The sequence below is a fragment of the Sorex araneus genome, chromosome 3 (assembly GCF_027595985.1).
Source record: "Sorex araneus isolate mSorAra2 chromosome 3, mSorAra2.pri, whole genome shotgun sequence".
In the NCBI taxonomy this organism is placed as follows: domain Eukaryota; kingdom Metazoa; phylum Chordata; class Mammalia; order Eulipotyphla; family Soricidae; genus Sorex; species Sorex araneus.
The window spans coordinates 53,816,910-53,832,406 of NC_073304.1; the positions used below are offsets into that span (position 1 = coordinate 53,816,910).

The 15,497-nt window shown below is 39.4% G+C and overlaps 1 protein-coding gene across 3 annotated transcripts in view; it reads right to left on the reverse strand.

Annotated features, from left to right (window-relative positions):
• Positions 1-3,175: 3,175 nt before the first annotated feature.
• The window catches only part of TOGARAM1 (TOG array regulator of axonemal microtubules 1), a 71,871-nt gene continuing 59,549 nt past the window's right edge, over positions 3,176-15,497 (reverse strand). For all 3 annotated transcript variants that reach the window (XM_055132903.1, XM_055132902.1, XM_055132901.1), the window contains 5 exons: positions 14,166-14,284; positions 10,964-11,153; positions 7,209-7,428; positions 5,990-6,076; positions 3,176-4,333 (listed from right to left, as the gene is read on the reverse strand). In XM_055132903.1, the coding sequence (XP_054988878.1) occupies positions 4,080-4,333; positions 5,990-6,076; positions 7,209-7,428; positions 10,964-11,153; positions 14,166-14,284 (870 nt within the window). In that variant the 3' untranslated portion in view covers positions 3,176-4,079. The remainder of the gene's footprint in view (positions 4,334-5,989; positions 6,077-7,208; positions 7,429-10,963; positions 11,154-14,165; positions 14,285-15,497) is intronic.

Genomic DNA, 15,497 nt, shown 5'->3' on the forward strand with positions numbered 1-15,497 from the left:
AAAGGTGGACAGAAATAATGCCTACAACCCCCAAATTTTAGGATAGGTCTACCCAATCTCCTAACTCGAGACAATAAAGAAATCAGAGGCTTGAGGGACTGATTATTAATGATCCACATAATATTTTCCTATGGACAATGGAGCCCATTTCTGTTGATAGTCTCAGTCTCGGCGGGCCTCTTTAATCTTCACAATTTTAAGAAGATTCCTTTTAGGGAGCACTCCCTGGGGCAGGAGAGATGGTACAACAGGTAGGGCGATCCACAGCATCCCTGGGCGCCCAGGAATGATCCCTGAATGATGCAAAACCGGGAGTAAGCCATGAGCACCACAGGGAGCGGCACACAATAATAATAATAATAATAATAATAACAATAACAATAATAACAATAGTAATAATAAATGTATATTAAAAGAAAATCTCCAGATTGAAGAGGTAGCACAGTTAGTTGAGTGCCTTGCATGCAGTTAACATATAGCGCTCAATCACAGTCAAGAGTGGCACTGAAAATAAAGTGAAAATAGGGAACTTAGTGATAGTACAGTGGCTAAGGCAGTTGCCTTGCATGGGGCTGACTGGCATTCCACCTCATAAATTCTAAGATTACCACAGAGTGATCCCTGGGTGCAGAAGCAGAACTAACCCCTGCCCATGGTTACCACTTGTAGGTGGTGATCCAAAAAATCAAATAAAGAGAGAAGAAAAAACTCCCCCACCACCCAAATCTGATCTCCAGTTTCCCCAAATATGGTCTTTCTAAAGATTCCGTGTGTGCTTCAAGAAATATTTAACAAAACAAAATGAAATACCCTATCCACAGCCCAGTCCTATTCAACATAAACCAGCTTACCAGCATCTTTGCTTCCAAAAATCAAATCTCAGGTTTGAGGGTAGTGCGTGGGGTGGCAGGACATTCTGGCAGGGTTTAGGTGACCATATGGAGTGCCCATAATGGAACTGGGTAAGCATCCTGCAAGGCAAACACACTGCCCAGTGTATTATCGCTCCCACACCAAAACAATGTTCTTACCCTCTTACCTTCAGCATTTAAATGTTCACCCTGGGAAGGAGCAATTAAGGGAGTGATGTACTGGGATTAATGTGGAAAACCCTGCAGGCACTATCACTCACTCTGGCTTCTCTGGGTGCCAGAATCTTCACCACTCTTCTATTTCCTTCAGCCTTTCCTAAAGTGATTTCAAATTCATTAGTAAATAAGATGAATTTATCTATTCCTTTAACTTTATTCACTGCAGAGCTATTGCTTTGAACTAATTTTCTACATCTTATCTTTCAAGCCAAAGTGCTCAAACCTCCATTGCAGGACAGAAATAACTCAAACGGCTGAGGCTGAATGGAGGCCAGGGAGACCACCGTAGTCCTTGAGAAGCTTCATGTATAACTGCCTCCTCCACCCCCCCAAAAAATAAAAGAAAATTAAAAAACCTCCATCACCACTCCCTTTAAGAAAAACCTAAACATTTCAGAATTGACAATATTCTAAAACCAGTTCAGCCTTCAAACTGATTTCTGCAGGAAAGGAGGGAGGGGAGGAAAGAGAAGGGAATTCAGAGGATCCTGTGATTCCATGACAGAACTCAGGTCAGGAATGTAGTTTAAAGGGTTGAAGCTCAGACTTTGCATGTGGGAGGTGTGGTTCCCACCCAGAGCACCCTAGGATTAGTCTTCAACATTGCCAGGATTAGACAACTGGCCTAGGTCATCAGGTGTGACTTTCTCCCCAAAATTAAGCTTTGTAGCTGTAACCACTTCTTTGAGGTTCCAAGCAATGCTCAGAGTACCCAGAGGCCACCTCTGTCCCTCATTCCCAATTCAATAGTGCCAACTAGGATTGTTCAATACTAGGTCTCAACCATGTGACGCTGCTCACCCAGATGCTTGGGGGAACTCCAGGGATCTGTGTTCCAATGCTCAGGGCTATGAGGTACAGTGGATCAAACTCAGTGTAAAATGCAGCACTCTAGCCATTTGAGCTATTTACCTGGCCCTAAAACTATTGAGTTTTTTTATATTTTTTTGTATGTTTGTTTTTGGTTTTCTATTTTTGAGCCACACCTGGCAATACTCAGGAATTACTCCTAGCTCAGCACTCAATTATTCCTGGCAGTGCTTGGGGGACTATAGATGGGATGTCAGGGATTGAAACTGGGTAGACATTGTGCAAGGAAAACATTTTACTTGCTGTACTATCTTTCTGGCCCCTGCAACTACTGCTTTATTGAGACAAATCATAAAAGACCAAAGCAAAGTTTAATAAGGATATCAAAGTTACAATTGAGTGTAACGTAGGTATGGGTAAATTAAGCCAGAAGCCCATTTTACTAGGAATGTTTGTAAAAATGTTGAAAGGATTAAAATGATAAAGAATATGATCAAAAATTAGTCTTTGGCTTCCAAAAATCATCTTTTCAGCAATCTTTTCTTTTGAGCCACACTTGGCAGTACTCAGGAATCACTCCTGGCAGGACTTAGGGTTTGACCATACAATCAAACTCATGTCAGTTTAGTGCAAAGCAAGTGCTCTGCCCACTTATCTCTACAGCTCCTAGACATATTTTAATTATTAATTTTTGTTTTTGTTTTGGGGCCATACCTGTTGGTCGTAGGTTATAATTACTCACAGGTCTGCACCCTATAATCACACCTGGCTATGTGCACGGACCATGAGATGCTGGTTATTGAATCCAGGACTCCTGTGTGCTAGAGTGTATACTTTTACACATTAGACTATTGAACTATCTGTGGCTCTCAGCCATCATTTATATAAATACATATGTGTGTGTTGATTTTCACTTTGCTTTGGCCATAACTGGCGGTAGTGTTTACTCCTGGCTTCACACTAAGGGATCACTTCTGGTAGGTCAAGGGACTTTATGAGGTGCGAGGGATCAAACCGAGTCCACCGTATGCAAAGGCCAGTTCCCTAACCTATATACTAGAACTCCAGCCCCTACCATCATATTTTAGAGAAAAGAAAACTGTGGCATAGAGCTGGCAAGTGACTTGCTTGATTTGGTAAAGCTGGAATGATAAAGCAAGTCTACAGAGCATGGTCAACATTAAGTGTACAAGTGAGAGTGAGAGGTCAGTATTTTACATGTTTTTTTCATTTTCACAAACAGAAGTTGGAAAATAGGACACAACTCACACATCTACAGAAATAAATCTTTTTATTTTATAACATTCCTTTTTTTTTTCTTTTTTCTTTTTTCTTTTTCTGTTAAGATGCATACAGTACTTGTAGCCCAAGAATTCTGAAAAAAGCTATAGAAGACCTGGCACTATTTTTGAGAATCACACAACTGGGCAGCAAAATAACACCTTTATAAATGTCAGGACATATAGAAATAAAATTTAGCGTTTATACACAAAAATAGGGAAGTTACATTCAACACGTTTTCTTAAACGTGCATTTGAAATGTTTAAATTTCCTCTAAAACTTTGGTCATCATGCTTCATTATAACTTTTTAAATTCACAATTATGTAGATGATTAAATTCAAATGGTAAGCAAATATATCACATTAACACAGTAGCAAAAGCAAGCTAATACTGCACAATCATATTAGCAGACTGATTTCAGAAATAAACTTTTCCACAAATAGCACACAAAACTTAGTTTGTGATAACATAGTTCAATGACTTTTCCATCACTTTATAAAATACGGCTGAGTAATGAGACATAGCAGAACATGATTACATAATAAAAAGTATATTTTTAATTACAAATCTAATTGTACATGTAGGGCAACAAAATGCGATTACTACAGAATAGTGCAAATGAGCAGAACTTTCCTAAAAATATTAAAATTGGATTCATTTCATGTGCATCAGATTTCATGAATAAATATTACATAAATGTTAGGTTTGTGTGTGATGGGTACAGCTGTAAGGTTCATTTAGGACAGATGTGTACTCTAGCAAATAAAAATAGCTACTGACTAAACTTATTGGATGAGGGGTACAGGCACTGAAAATGTAACTTTCAGAAAGTTTCGTTACCATGTAAACAAGTTTTTGTTCATCACAAATATTTCATCAAAGATTCATAATTCATTTCAAATAGTCATATCAAGCAATTCCTCTAACTTCTTTTTGATATGTGGTGGTTGACATGTGGCCTGATTTAACAGATTCTGACCCATCTGTGCAAAAAGTGCTTTAGATAATTTAGCTGTAGCTGTTCGTATATTTCCTCCAGCTCCAGGCAGAGAGCCACTATTTGTCATGTTCCCTAAAAGATGCCACAAAACAACCAATACTTTCTGTTCTATGGCATGGGGTTTCCTTTGATAAAGTTCCATAACAATATCTGAAACACAAAAATAAAAATATGGTAAACAGTGAGGAATTTCAAAAAATAAATTCGAGGAACTGGGGAGATGACTCAAAGGGTTGGAGAGCGCCTGAGTTCAATACACCATGGGCCTCAGCCCCCACCCCGTCTATAGAGCTGGGAATAGTGCCTTGGCAAATCAGGTGAGGCCCCAAAACCAAACAGAAAAATAAACCAAGTTCTGCTAATTAGAAATCATACCCTCCCACAGCTTTAAAAGTAAAACTAAACATATTTTCCTCCCAAAGATTGTGATCTTCAAGTATTAAAATGACTCATATGATTAGTTGTTCAGATAAAAGTAACAAAGATGGGAAATAAGTTCAAGTTCATTTTACTATCTAAATGCAGTTAAATATGGACATTTATAAATTCATTAACTTTTTTTTTTCATTTTCTCTTAAATTATGGGTCACTAACTGTGTTTGGAAGACCATACAGGTTACCAGTGATTGAATGTGGGTTGGCTGCTGTGCTATCTCTCCTGGAAGGAATCAGGGGACAATATGGAATGCCAGGGATTGAATCTGGGTCAGCGATGTGCAAGGCAAGCGCCTTACCCAAAGTATTACCTCTCTGAGTCTATCTTTCTTTTTCCTTTTTTTTTTAATGTATTTGGGCCACACCTGAAGATGCTTAGGGTTTACTCTGGGCTTTCCCCTCAGGAGTTACTCCTGGCAGTGCTAAGAGGACCATATGGGAACCCAGGGATGTAACCCTGGACAGCAGCATGCTAGGGAAACACTCTACCCACTGTACCCTTCCTCCAATCCCATCTCTGAGTCTTAAAACAGTTTTCTATGCATACCAACATTGGATTTTAATAAGATTTTGTTGCACTTTGTTTGTTTGCTCAATTTTGGTTCACATCCAGTGAAGCACAGGGCTTGATCATGGCTCAGCACTCAGGGCCCACTTGTGATGGTTGGTGGTTGGTGATAATGGTGGTAGTGGTGGTGGCGGTGGAGGTGATGGGGTGTGTGTGAGGGGGGAAGGAGTGGAGGGGAGGAGGATAGAACCAGGTTTGACCACATGCAAATCAAGTGTCTTATCTCCAGTACTAACTCTCCAGTCCTTATCCTGCTTATTTTTATTAACAGAAAGATTAATCACTTCAAAACCCAGGATAAAATCAGTCTGAAAAAAAATTTTCAAGGCTGGGAGATATAGCACAGTGAGGCAGGGCACTTGCCCTCCATGCAGCCAACCTGGATAAAATTTCTAGCAACACATATATATGGTAATGTTTCTAAGTGTGGCTAAAACACTTCCACACAAAATATGGGGCGAATGTTTTAAAAGGTGCATATCTCTGGGGATGAGGAGATAGCTAAAGGCTGAATACATGCTTTGAATGTAGGATATCTGAGCTAAATTTGTGACAGGACATGGTTCCTCCCAGCACTGACAGCAGTCACACCTGAGCACAGAGTTAGGAAGAACCCTTACGTGTGGCCCCAAAACTGAAAGGGGAAAAAGAAGTGCATTTCTGCATTGTTATGCAATTTATTTCTACTTTAGGGATAAAGACAATACATTTAATAGTTATTTTAATATTAAATTTAAACATTCATCAATTCACCCTTAGCTAATAAAACACTACTTTAAGAATAACAATTAAATAGTATTTACCAGCAAGCTTTTCAGTCATATCCTGCTTCGCTTTCCCATTTAAAAACTGAGCTTTCGTGCAAAATGGTTGTAGAAGTAAGTAATTGTCTAGACAAAAAAGAATGAACAGACATGTTTAAAGAATTACGGAATTTTCCATATTTTCTAATTATACAGCTCTGAATGAAAAAATATTTAAAAATATTAAAATGTTTTATTCTACAGATAATCTAATCTTTTTAAACAACTTAAAAATTATTAGGCTGGAGATAAGGCTCAGTCATATAGCAGATGCTTTGGTTATGTGACAGATTAGATAAATATAAATTAGAAATTCTCTATAAATCCTGGGGATAAAGCCAGAAAGAAAAATAATAGATCTCTCACAAAGTCTTGCTAGTAAGAACGTAAAGAAAATATTACCAGTCACTGTATCAATATAATTTGACAATCTCTTTAAAAGCTAAGCATGGGGGGCTGAGTGATAGCACAGCGGGTAGGGCGTTTGCCTTGCACGCGGCCAACCCGGGTTCGATTCCCAGCATCCCATATGGTCACCTGAGCACCGCCAGGAGTAATTCCTGACTGCAGAGCCAAGAATAACCCTTGTGCATCACTGGGTGTGACCCCAAAAGAAAAAAAAAATTATGGGGCTGGAGCGATAGCACAGTGGGTAGGGCGTTTGCCTTGCACGCGGCCGATCCCGGTTCTAATCCCAGAATTCCATATGGTCCCCTGAGCACCGCCAGGGGTAATTCCTGAGTGAAGAGCCAGGAGTAACCCCTGTGCATCACCGGGTGTGACCCAAAAACCAAAAAAAAAAAAAAAAAAAAAAAAAGGTAAGCATGACTTAAAACTCATCAGATGCATTCCTAGTTACATTTCATTTCTCTTTTTATTGCCACGAAAATAAAAACAGTATTAAACCATTAAAATACTAAGAAAATTTAAAAAATTAAATTATATGATAAAAACTGAGTAGTTAAAATTTCAGCATTATAAAAATTTATAGAATCTGAACTTTTGATTTTGTTTTTGTGCTACACCCTGAAGTACTCAGGGCTTATTCGTGGCTCCTTGCTCAGGGATCACTCCTGATCACTCAAGGGACCATATGGGATGCCAGGGATCAAAGTAGGGTTGGCTGCATGCAAGCAGGGTGCCTACCTGCTGTACTTCCGGCTCCAAGACAGTCAGAAAATCTGAAAGCAAACTCAAGTGACAATGTAAGATTTCTTACCTACGTATTCACTCAGTGCCTGAATAACATTTGTAGCAGCAGCATAGATGCCTGGGTTCTTAGAATTCAGGTTGTTATCTACAATTGCTGGAATCAGCATATTGATTACAGGAGATAAGTTGTCTTTAAGCAAAGGAATCATTTTGTGCATTGTTTCAAGAGCCACCAAATTTACTTTACTGTTGGAATCATGAAGTCGAGATTTGAAAGCATCAAAGATCTGAAAGTAAATTGGCAAATAATTTAAATTTAAATAATCTTTTAAGCAATGAGATCTTTTGGCATTCCTATAAAATGAGTAATATGCTCATTAGCAATATTTCTCCTTTAACATACTATTTAAACACAGGCAAACACATCAACATACAAATTACTTAACTTGAACATACACCATGGAAACATTGTTAAAAAAGTTAGATACTAAACCTAAGAGAAAGCTTTAAAAATCACCTAAGTGAATTAAAATTGAGAAATCCGGCTCAATATAAAATGACTGATTTCCTGTAAGTGTAATAAAAAATGCTGTTTTCAGGAAGATGGGAGTTAGATTAGTTAACCTAAAAACCTAAATTTGTTTGTATCGCTATCCATAGCAGATGGAGAAATAAAATCTTACATTAGAGACTTGACCTAGTTCCAGTTCAGACTTCCTTGTTTCTTTCCTATTTGGGTTCACATGTAGCAATGGGGCCACTCTTGGTAGTGCTCAGGTTCCATTCAATGCAAGGGATCCAACCTGGGTCTCCTGCATGCAAACTATGTGCACTTGACAACTGAATATCTTTCCAGCCCCTAGTGTGTTTTTTTCCTTCTTTTGAGGGAGTGTTTGTTGAGGGATCTGGGTCACACCTGTGATGCTTGGGGGCTGCTCATGGCAATACTCAGAGTACCATGTGGTGCCAATATTTAAACATGGCACTTTTTGAACACGCAATATTCAAAGCATGCAGTCAATTGAGCCATCTGTCTAGACCCAGTTTAGATTTCTTAGGGATTGGGCGGGGGGCGGGGGGTGTCAGAAAGACTGGGTAAACACTGTTACTTTCCACAATTCTTTTTTATTTATTTCTTTGTTTAAGGGTCATACCGACGCTCTATGCTCAGGGAGTATACTCTGCTGGTGCTTGGCCATAACCTATCATTCCCAGTGGTACTTGAAGGATCATAAACAATACTGGAGATTTAACAGAAGTCAACCACATGCCTTGCTCTGCACTGCCTTTCTGTCTGTCTCTCAGTCTCTCTCGCTCTCACGTTTCAATATGACACTTAGGTGGGTTTTTTTTTTTGTATGGGAGGGAGTGAAGGTGACATCCGGTGATGCTCAGGGGTTACTCCTGGCTCAGCATTCAGGAATTACTCCTATTGGTGTTCCAGTGACCATATGGAATGTTAAGGTTTGAATTGGGTTGGCTGTGTGCAATTCAAGTGCCCTGGTGTACTGTCTCTCAAGCCCCTAGATTTATGAGACTTTAGATGCAATTTAGAATTAAATTTTCAACTGATCACTATAGCAATTATTCCTTACTTTCCACAATTATTTATTTATTTATTTATTTATTTTTGTTTTGTTTAGGGGTCATACCTACGCTCTGTGCTCAGGGATTACTCCTGCTGGTGCTTGGGGGGACCAGACGTGGTGCCAGGGATCAAACATGAGTCGACCATGTGCAAGGCAAGTGTTTACCCACTATACCATTCCTCTGGCCCCAGAATTCTTAAATATTATACATTCAATATCTAACAACTGATAAGCAATTCTTTAGTCACATAAAATGTGCAAAGAATTTTTCTGCGAAGTTCAAACCCTTCAGACTTTTTAAAACAATTTCCTGTCTGTGTATATTTGTTCATAATATATATACTTCCAAATACCATGTAAATATGTGTGTATATGTACATGCATATATATAATAGTATGTTATCCATATGTTATATATATCCCCTCCCACTCCTGTTAAGAAGGAGATAGTTTGAACTATCTCCTTGCCAGACTGGGGAGATAGTTCAAAGGGCTGCAGCATTTGCTTTATATCAGAATACTCAAGCTCTATCTCCAGCATTACATGGTTCCCCGAGTACCACTGGGAGTGGCCTCTGAGCACTACTGGGGGTGAACCCAAACCCTTAGGGACAAAGTCTTTCCAAGAGATTAGGTTCTACCCACAGACAAGCATAAATTAAAAAATGTTAACTTTGTAGTTCCATAACATGATGATGTGATCCTTTCTTTTGAGAAAATAGGGTCACTATGTAGCTGTCAGAAAACATGAAGTCATGAAATTTGCATATAAATGGATCAACATGGAAAGTATCATGTTGAGTGAAATGAGTCAGAAAGAAAGAGACAGACATAGAAAGATTGCACTCATATGTGGAATATAATGTAACTGAGAAGTACAAGTTGGCAATGATGCAACTTCTGGCAGATATTTCTCTGGACTTAGTTACTAAAATACTAAAATACAGAAACCCAAAACCGTGAGGCCGCTAAGTGCGGTCACTCGACCTCATACCTCTTCATTCTCAGCAATGGAAAACAAATTATCTAATGCTTCCTTTTCAGCAGGTCTGACTTTAGGGGAGAGACTCTCCAAACAATAATAGTGAGTTTTGTTGAAATACTGAATGCAATCAAAGTGAAAGTAAAGTAAATTTATTAGTTACACAGGTGGGGGGAGGGGGGGCTAGGGGTGTGGGGGGTGCTAGGGGTGTGGGGGTGCGGGGTGGAGCTATACTGTGATTCTTGGTGGTGGAATATGTGCACTGCTGAAGGGATGGGTGTTTGAGCATTGTATAACTAAGACTTAAACCTGAAAATTTTGTAACTTTCCACATGGTGACTCAATAAAAAAATTTTAAAAAATAAAAATAAAAAATAAAAGTGTCCCTTAAAAAAGTAAATAAATAAATAAAGATATGAATAAAAAAAAAGAAAAGAAAATAGGGTCAGGAAGATAGCCCAATGGGCTGGAGTGAATGTTTTGCATGCAGAGCTCTGGTGTGATCATGGGTCACACAGGGTTCCCCACGCTATGTTTGTCATTTATAATGAGCATAATAAAAATTTTATTTTAGTTTTTTAGTGCTAGAACCTAGGGACTCATATATGTGAAGCAAATGCACTATCAATGAGTCAAATACCTGGCAAATCTTAATGGAATTTAATTATTTATAATGAAATTAGTTGAACTAAATAGTAGTGAAGAATAAACAATCTATGTTCTGGTATCACCAAGATTTATTAATATCTCCTTTCCTGTTACTTTTTTTGGGGGGATAGGCATATAAATTTACATATGTAGAAGTTTGCCTTTTTAAAATTTTATTTGTTTTTGGCTGTTGCATGTGCAGGGCTTACTATTGGCTTTGTGCTCAGGGATCTATTCTGGCAAGACTGGGGTGCCAGGGATTGAACCTGGGCTGGCCAAGTACAGGGCAAATGGAGTGCCAGGGATCAAACCTGGGCTGGTCACATGCAAGGCAAATGCCCTACCTGCTGTGCTATTTCTCTAGCCCTCATTTTTAAAGATTTATTCTAAAGTAATAACACGTATCTTAAGTGCCTGGCTGTCTGTATTGTTAAAAACTAAGTATTAAAAAATTGAGAACCAATTACTTTATTAGAGAAAAGCTAAAGCAACCCATTATTTTAACTAAATTTATTTTATCAAACATAAAGTACTAAAAGAGAGCAATTTTATACATTATTAATCATATACCTAAAATTAGTATTAATTTTGATGTGTCCTTACCTTCACAATATTTCCAATAACAAGGTCTTGATTGTTTTCAGTATCTGATAAAAGTTGCTTAATCCCATTAATACGATCTCGAAAATCTTTTGCATTTAACAAACCTGTTATGACTTTAATGTACTCAGCACTTTCTAAGGCATTACGGGGAACTGATTTTCTGGTGACTTCCCGGTATTCAGTTACCTCTCTAAATTCAAAGAAAGATAAATTTAATTTCATGTTAATTTCGTATAAAAATATACATAGAATTATCAGTATACATTCATTTCCACAAAGATACCAAATAACCTGGTCTGTATCACTGTTATCACTCTCACTGTCATCCCGTTGTTCATCGATTTGCTTGAGCAGGCACCATTCGTCCCTGTCATGTGCTAGTGTAGCCCGATGGCATGTCAGGGGCTCTTTCAGGATCAAGGGAATGAGGACTGTCATTGTTATTGTTTTTGGCATATGGAGTATGCCATGGGTAGCTTGCCAGGCTCTGCCGTGCGGGCGGAATACTCTCAACAGCTTGCTGGGCTCTCCAAGAAGGATGGAGGCTTTTGAGGTGGCCCAGTCACCGAATGTAAGCTTTTGGTCGACTAGCATGTTTTCTGGTGCTGAAGATTGAAGATTAAACCTATGAGATTCTCCCAACTGCAAGGCAAGTGTTGTACCATATATCTCCAACGACATTTTTTCATTTATTTTATTTGGAGGAGGAAGGGTGGACTTGTTCCCTCCCCTGCCTGGCCCCATTTAAAAAAAAAAAAAAACTATGTGTAGGTACACACACACATACACACACACACACACACACACACAATTTTTGTTGTTTGCTTTTGGGGGGTATCGGGGTTAAACCCAGTGATGTTTAGGCATTACTGCTCGCTCTGCACTCAGGAATTACTCTTGGTGGTGCTCAGGGAACCATATGCCAGGGCCTGAACCAGGATCAGGCACATGCAAGGCAAGCACCCTACCCCGTGTACAATCTCCAGTGCCATTTGTTGTTGTTGTTGGATCACACCCAGCAGAGCTCAGACCTTATTCCTGGCTCTGAACTTAGGGATCAATCCTAGAGGGCAAAGCAAATGCCCAAATCACTATTAGGCTTTATTTCTTTTTCTCCTTTTTGTTGTTGTTTTACATTTTGGAGTTATACCCCCAGTGGTCAGGGCTTTCTCTATTCCAGGCAGTACAGTGCTGGGGGTTAATGCCACTGGGTCAGCAAACACCCCACTCACTTTACTATCTCTCTGGCCCCCACAGTACCTTTTCCTTTAAATTCTTCACCAAGAAATACAGTAAGTGATTAGTTCAATACTTCTAATGTCTTATTTAAAAAAAAAAAAGGGGGGGGTTAGGGTGGGGGACAGACCGACCACATCTGGTGGTGTTCAGGGCTTAATCCTGGCTCAGCATGCAAGATCATTCCTGACAGGATTCAACAAACTATAAGAGCTGTCAGGGACTGAACACAACTTTGCAAGACATACATTTTACCTGCTGTACTATCTTTCTAGCTTTTTTCTAATTTTTAAGAAAACATAATTATGTCTTACTTTTAAAATAAGAGGAAATAAACAGAGACTATAAACTAAGAAATGGGGCACACCTATTAGTTCAAGTGGTAGTGTACATGCCTAGCATTCATGAGTCATCAAGTTCAATCATTCAATCCCTCGACCATATGGCTCCCAATTAAGGCAGGCTAAGACCTGTACTACCTCTCAAGTCTACTTAACAACTTTTTAATATGCAACAGTGATTCCTAGAAGACAGCAGCTCCCAGGAGATCTTTCCAGACCCCATGTCAGCCGATGGGGCTCCTCAGATGGAGCAGGTGTCCCCTCTCTGCCTACTCCAGATGAACCCCTGGGGGCCACAAATTTTCAGAAGAAAATGCCAGGTACAAGGAAACAGGCTCTGAAGATGAAAGGCCACATGGTGGCAGAGACCGTTTGTCCCTTCCACTCTCCCCACCCCTGCGGGGTCCAGGCTGTCACATCCACAAACTGCTTCCAGGCCATATTTAAGCGTGCCACCGACCCTGATCCAGATACTCACAAATGAATCACAAAATGGATTAGTTCCCTACTGAGATGTCTCTGACCCCAATCATTTACACATTTAGAATTCCAGGAGTGTGCGTGACCTCTCATGATATTCATTATAAGCAATAGAAAATAAATTATCTAGAATGTGTGGCAGGCAGGCTTGAACGGTGGTGAAAAATTGCAAAATAATGGTTGTGGGAAGGTGTAATCGTGGTGGGATGGTATAATGATGGTAGGATTTGTGTTGATATATTGAATGCAATCAATGTGAACAACCTTATGAAATTTAAAAATATCCAATACGCCACGGGTAGCTTGCCAGGCTCTGCCGTGTGGGCGAGATACTCTCGGTAGCTTGCCGGGCTCTCCAAGAGGGACGGAGAAATCGAACACGGGTCGACCATGTGAAAGGCAAATGCCCAACCCCTATGATATCACTTAAAAGTCCAATAAATACAATGGGTTGGAAAGATAGTACAATGGTTAAGATGACTGACTAACACGTACCACATGGTCTTCCGAGCACCACTGGGAAAAACCTGGTAGCATTTTCAGGTGTGTCCAAAATCTGGCCCTCACTCCAAAAAAAAGAGATAAATTTAAAAAATAGGGCAGGAGAGATAGTACAATAGGCAAGGCACTGCCCTTGCATGTGGCCAATCCTGGTTCAATCCCCAGCACCTGAGCACTAGGAACAGTGATCCCAAGGCATAGTCCAAAAACCCTTCCCAAATAAATATATAAAAATTAAATTCTGGGGCCACAGAGATAGTAGGGCATTAAGGAGACTGCCTTGCATGCAGCAGACCCTGGTTTGATACCTAACGGCATAAAGTCCTCCTCCAATCATCACCTACTGTCATACTGGAGGTCCCCAGATACCACTGTGCGCCCTGGGATAATTTTCAGCACCACAGGACTCTCAGAGCACTGAACCTTTGGGATCTCACATTGAACTGCAGGTCCAATTGCCAGAAGAGGTACTCGGGCCTCCTGAACACAGCATGGGAGATATAACCCCCATAAGTAGAAAAACAAATAGAGTCCATTATATTCTGAAAATTACCCCAGAGATAGTTTATGAAAATGTGCAAATGAGACTATTATCTCTAGGAAGTAATCTAATGATTTAAATAATAAGTTTTAAATAACCCTACCTTTCCCCTGAACTGAAAGGATCTCTAGAAACAGATGACGATTTTGTACTTCCAACACAGCCAGTATGAGATCTTCTTCCTTTTGCTGAAGGAGTATCTAGGAGTATCTCCCCCAAACCCTGTAAGTAAATATAAAGAAAGTCAGTATAAAAAATAATAACACTAGTCAAGAGAAACAAATTATATAAAGTAATTTTCATAGCGGACTGGAGCGATAGCACAGAGGGTTGGGCGTTTGCCTTGCACTCGGCAGACCCAGGTTCGATTCCTCCATCCATCTCGGAGAGTCTGGCAAGCTACCTAGAGTATCCTGCCCGCACGGCAGAGCCTGGCAAGCTACCCTTTGCATATTCAATATGCCAAAAACAGTAACAACAAGTCTCACAATGGAGATGTTACTGGTGCCTGGTTGAGCAAATCGATGAACAATGGGACAACAGTGACGGTGAATTTTCATAGCAGCCATTTTTATAGGTCTGAAAACATTTTAATAGTCTATGCAGAAAAGTTATTACTATGCATATATAAATTGCAGATGTATAAAATACCTTGCAAATTAGCAGTAAATTAACCAAATATGATATTAAGTAGTAGAAAATTATACGGGATTGGTAAAACTGTTCAGTTTGGGGCAGGAGCAATAGTACAGTGGTTAGGGTGCTTGTCTTTGCAAGCAACCATCCTGTCTTCAACTCCGGGATCCCATATGGTTTCCCAAGTTCCACCAGAAGTGATTCCTGAATGCTTTGGATTCCTAAAAGTTCTGAGCACCAGGAAATGTGACCTAAAAACAAAACAAAACAACCCTCCCTCAAAAAGCCCCACAAAAACAAAACAAACTACTCTAAAAACCAAACTGTTCACAATTTTGTTTTTCTGTTACAGGGGTTTCAGCCAAGAACATCATACATATAAGGTATGAGGCTCTATCACAAGGCTATATGTCCCCAGCCCTAAAATCTTTTAAAATATGCTATATTATGTATTGATATATAATATATGTAATATATATTATAATATATAATATCTTGACATATATATATATCTTGATTTTTTTTTTGCTTTTGAGTCACACCCAATGGTACTAAAGGCTTACTCCTAGTTCTCTGTGCTCAGGAATCACTCCTGGTGAGGATCAGGTCATTATATGAGATGCTGGGGATCAAATCCAGGTCAGCCATCTACAAGGCAAATACCATATCCACTATACTCTCTCCAGTCCCTATTGGGCATTTTAATAAACTATTTATAACTAAATTAAAATCTTTAACATCAATGGTTGAAAAAGAGTGCTCTAAAAGTATATGTCACTATAGATCTTTGAAATCATAT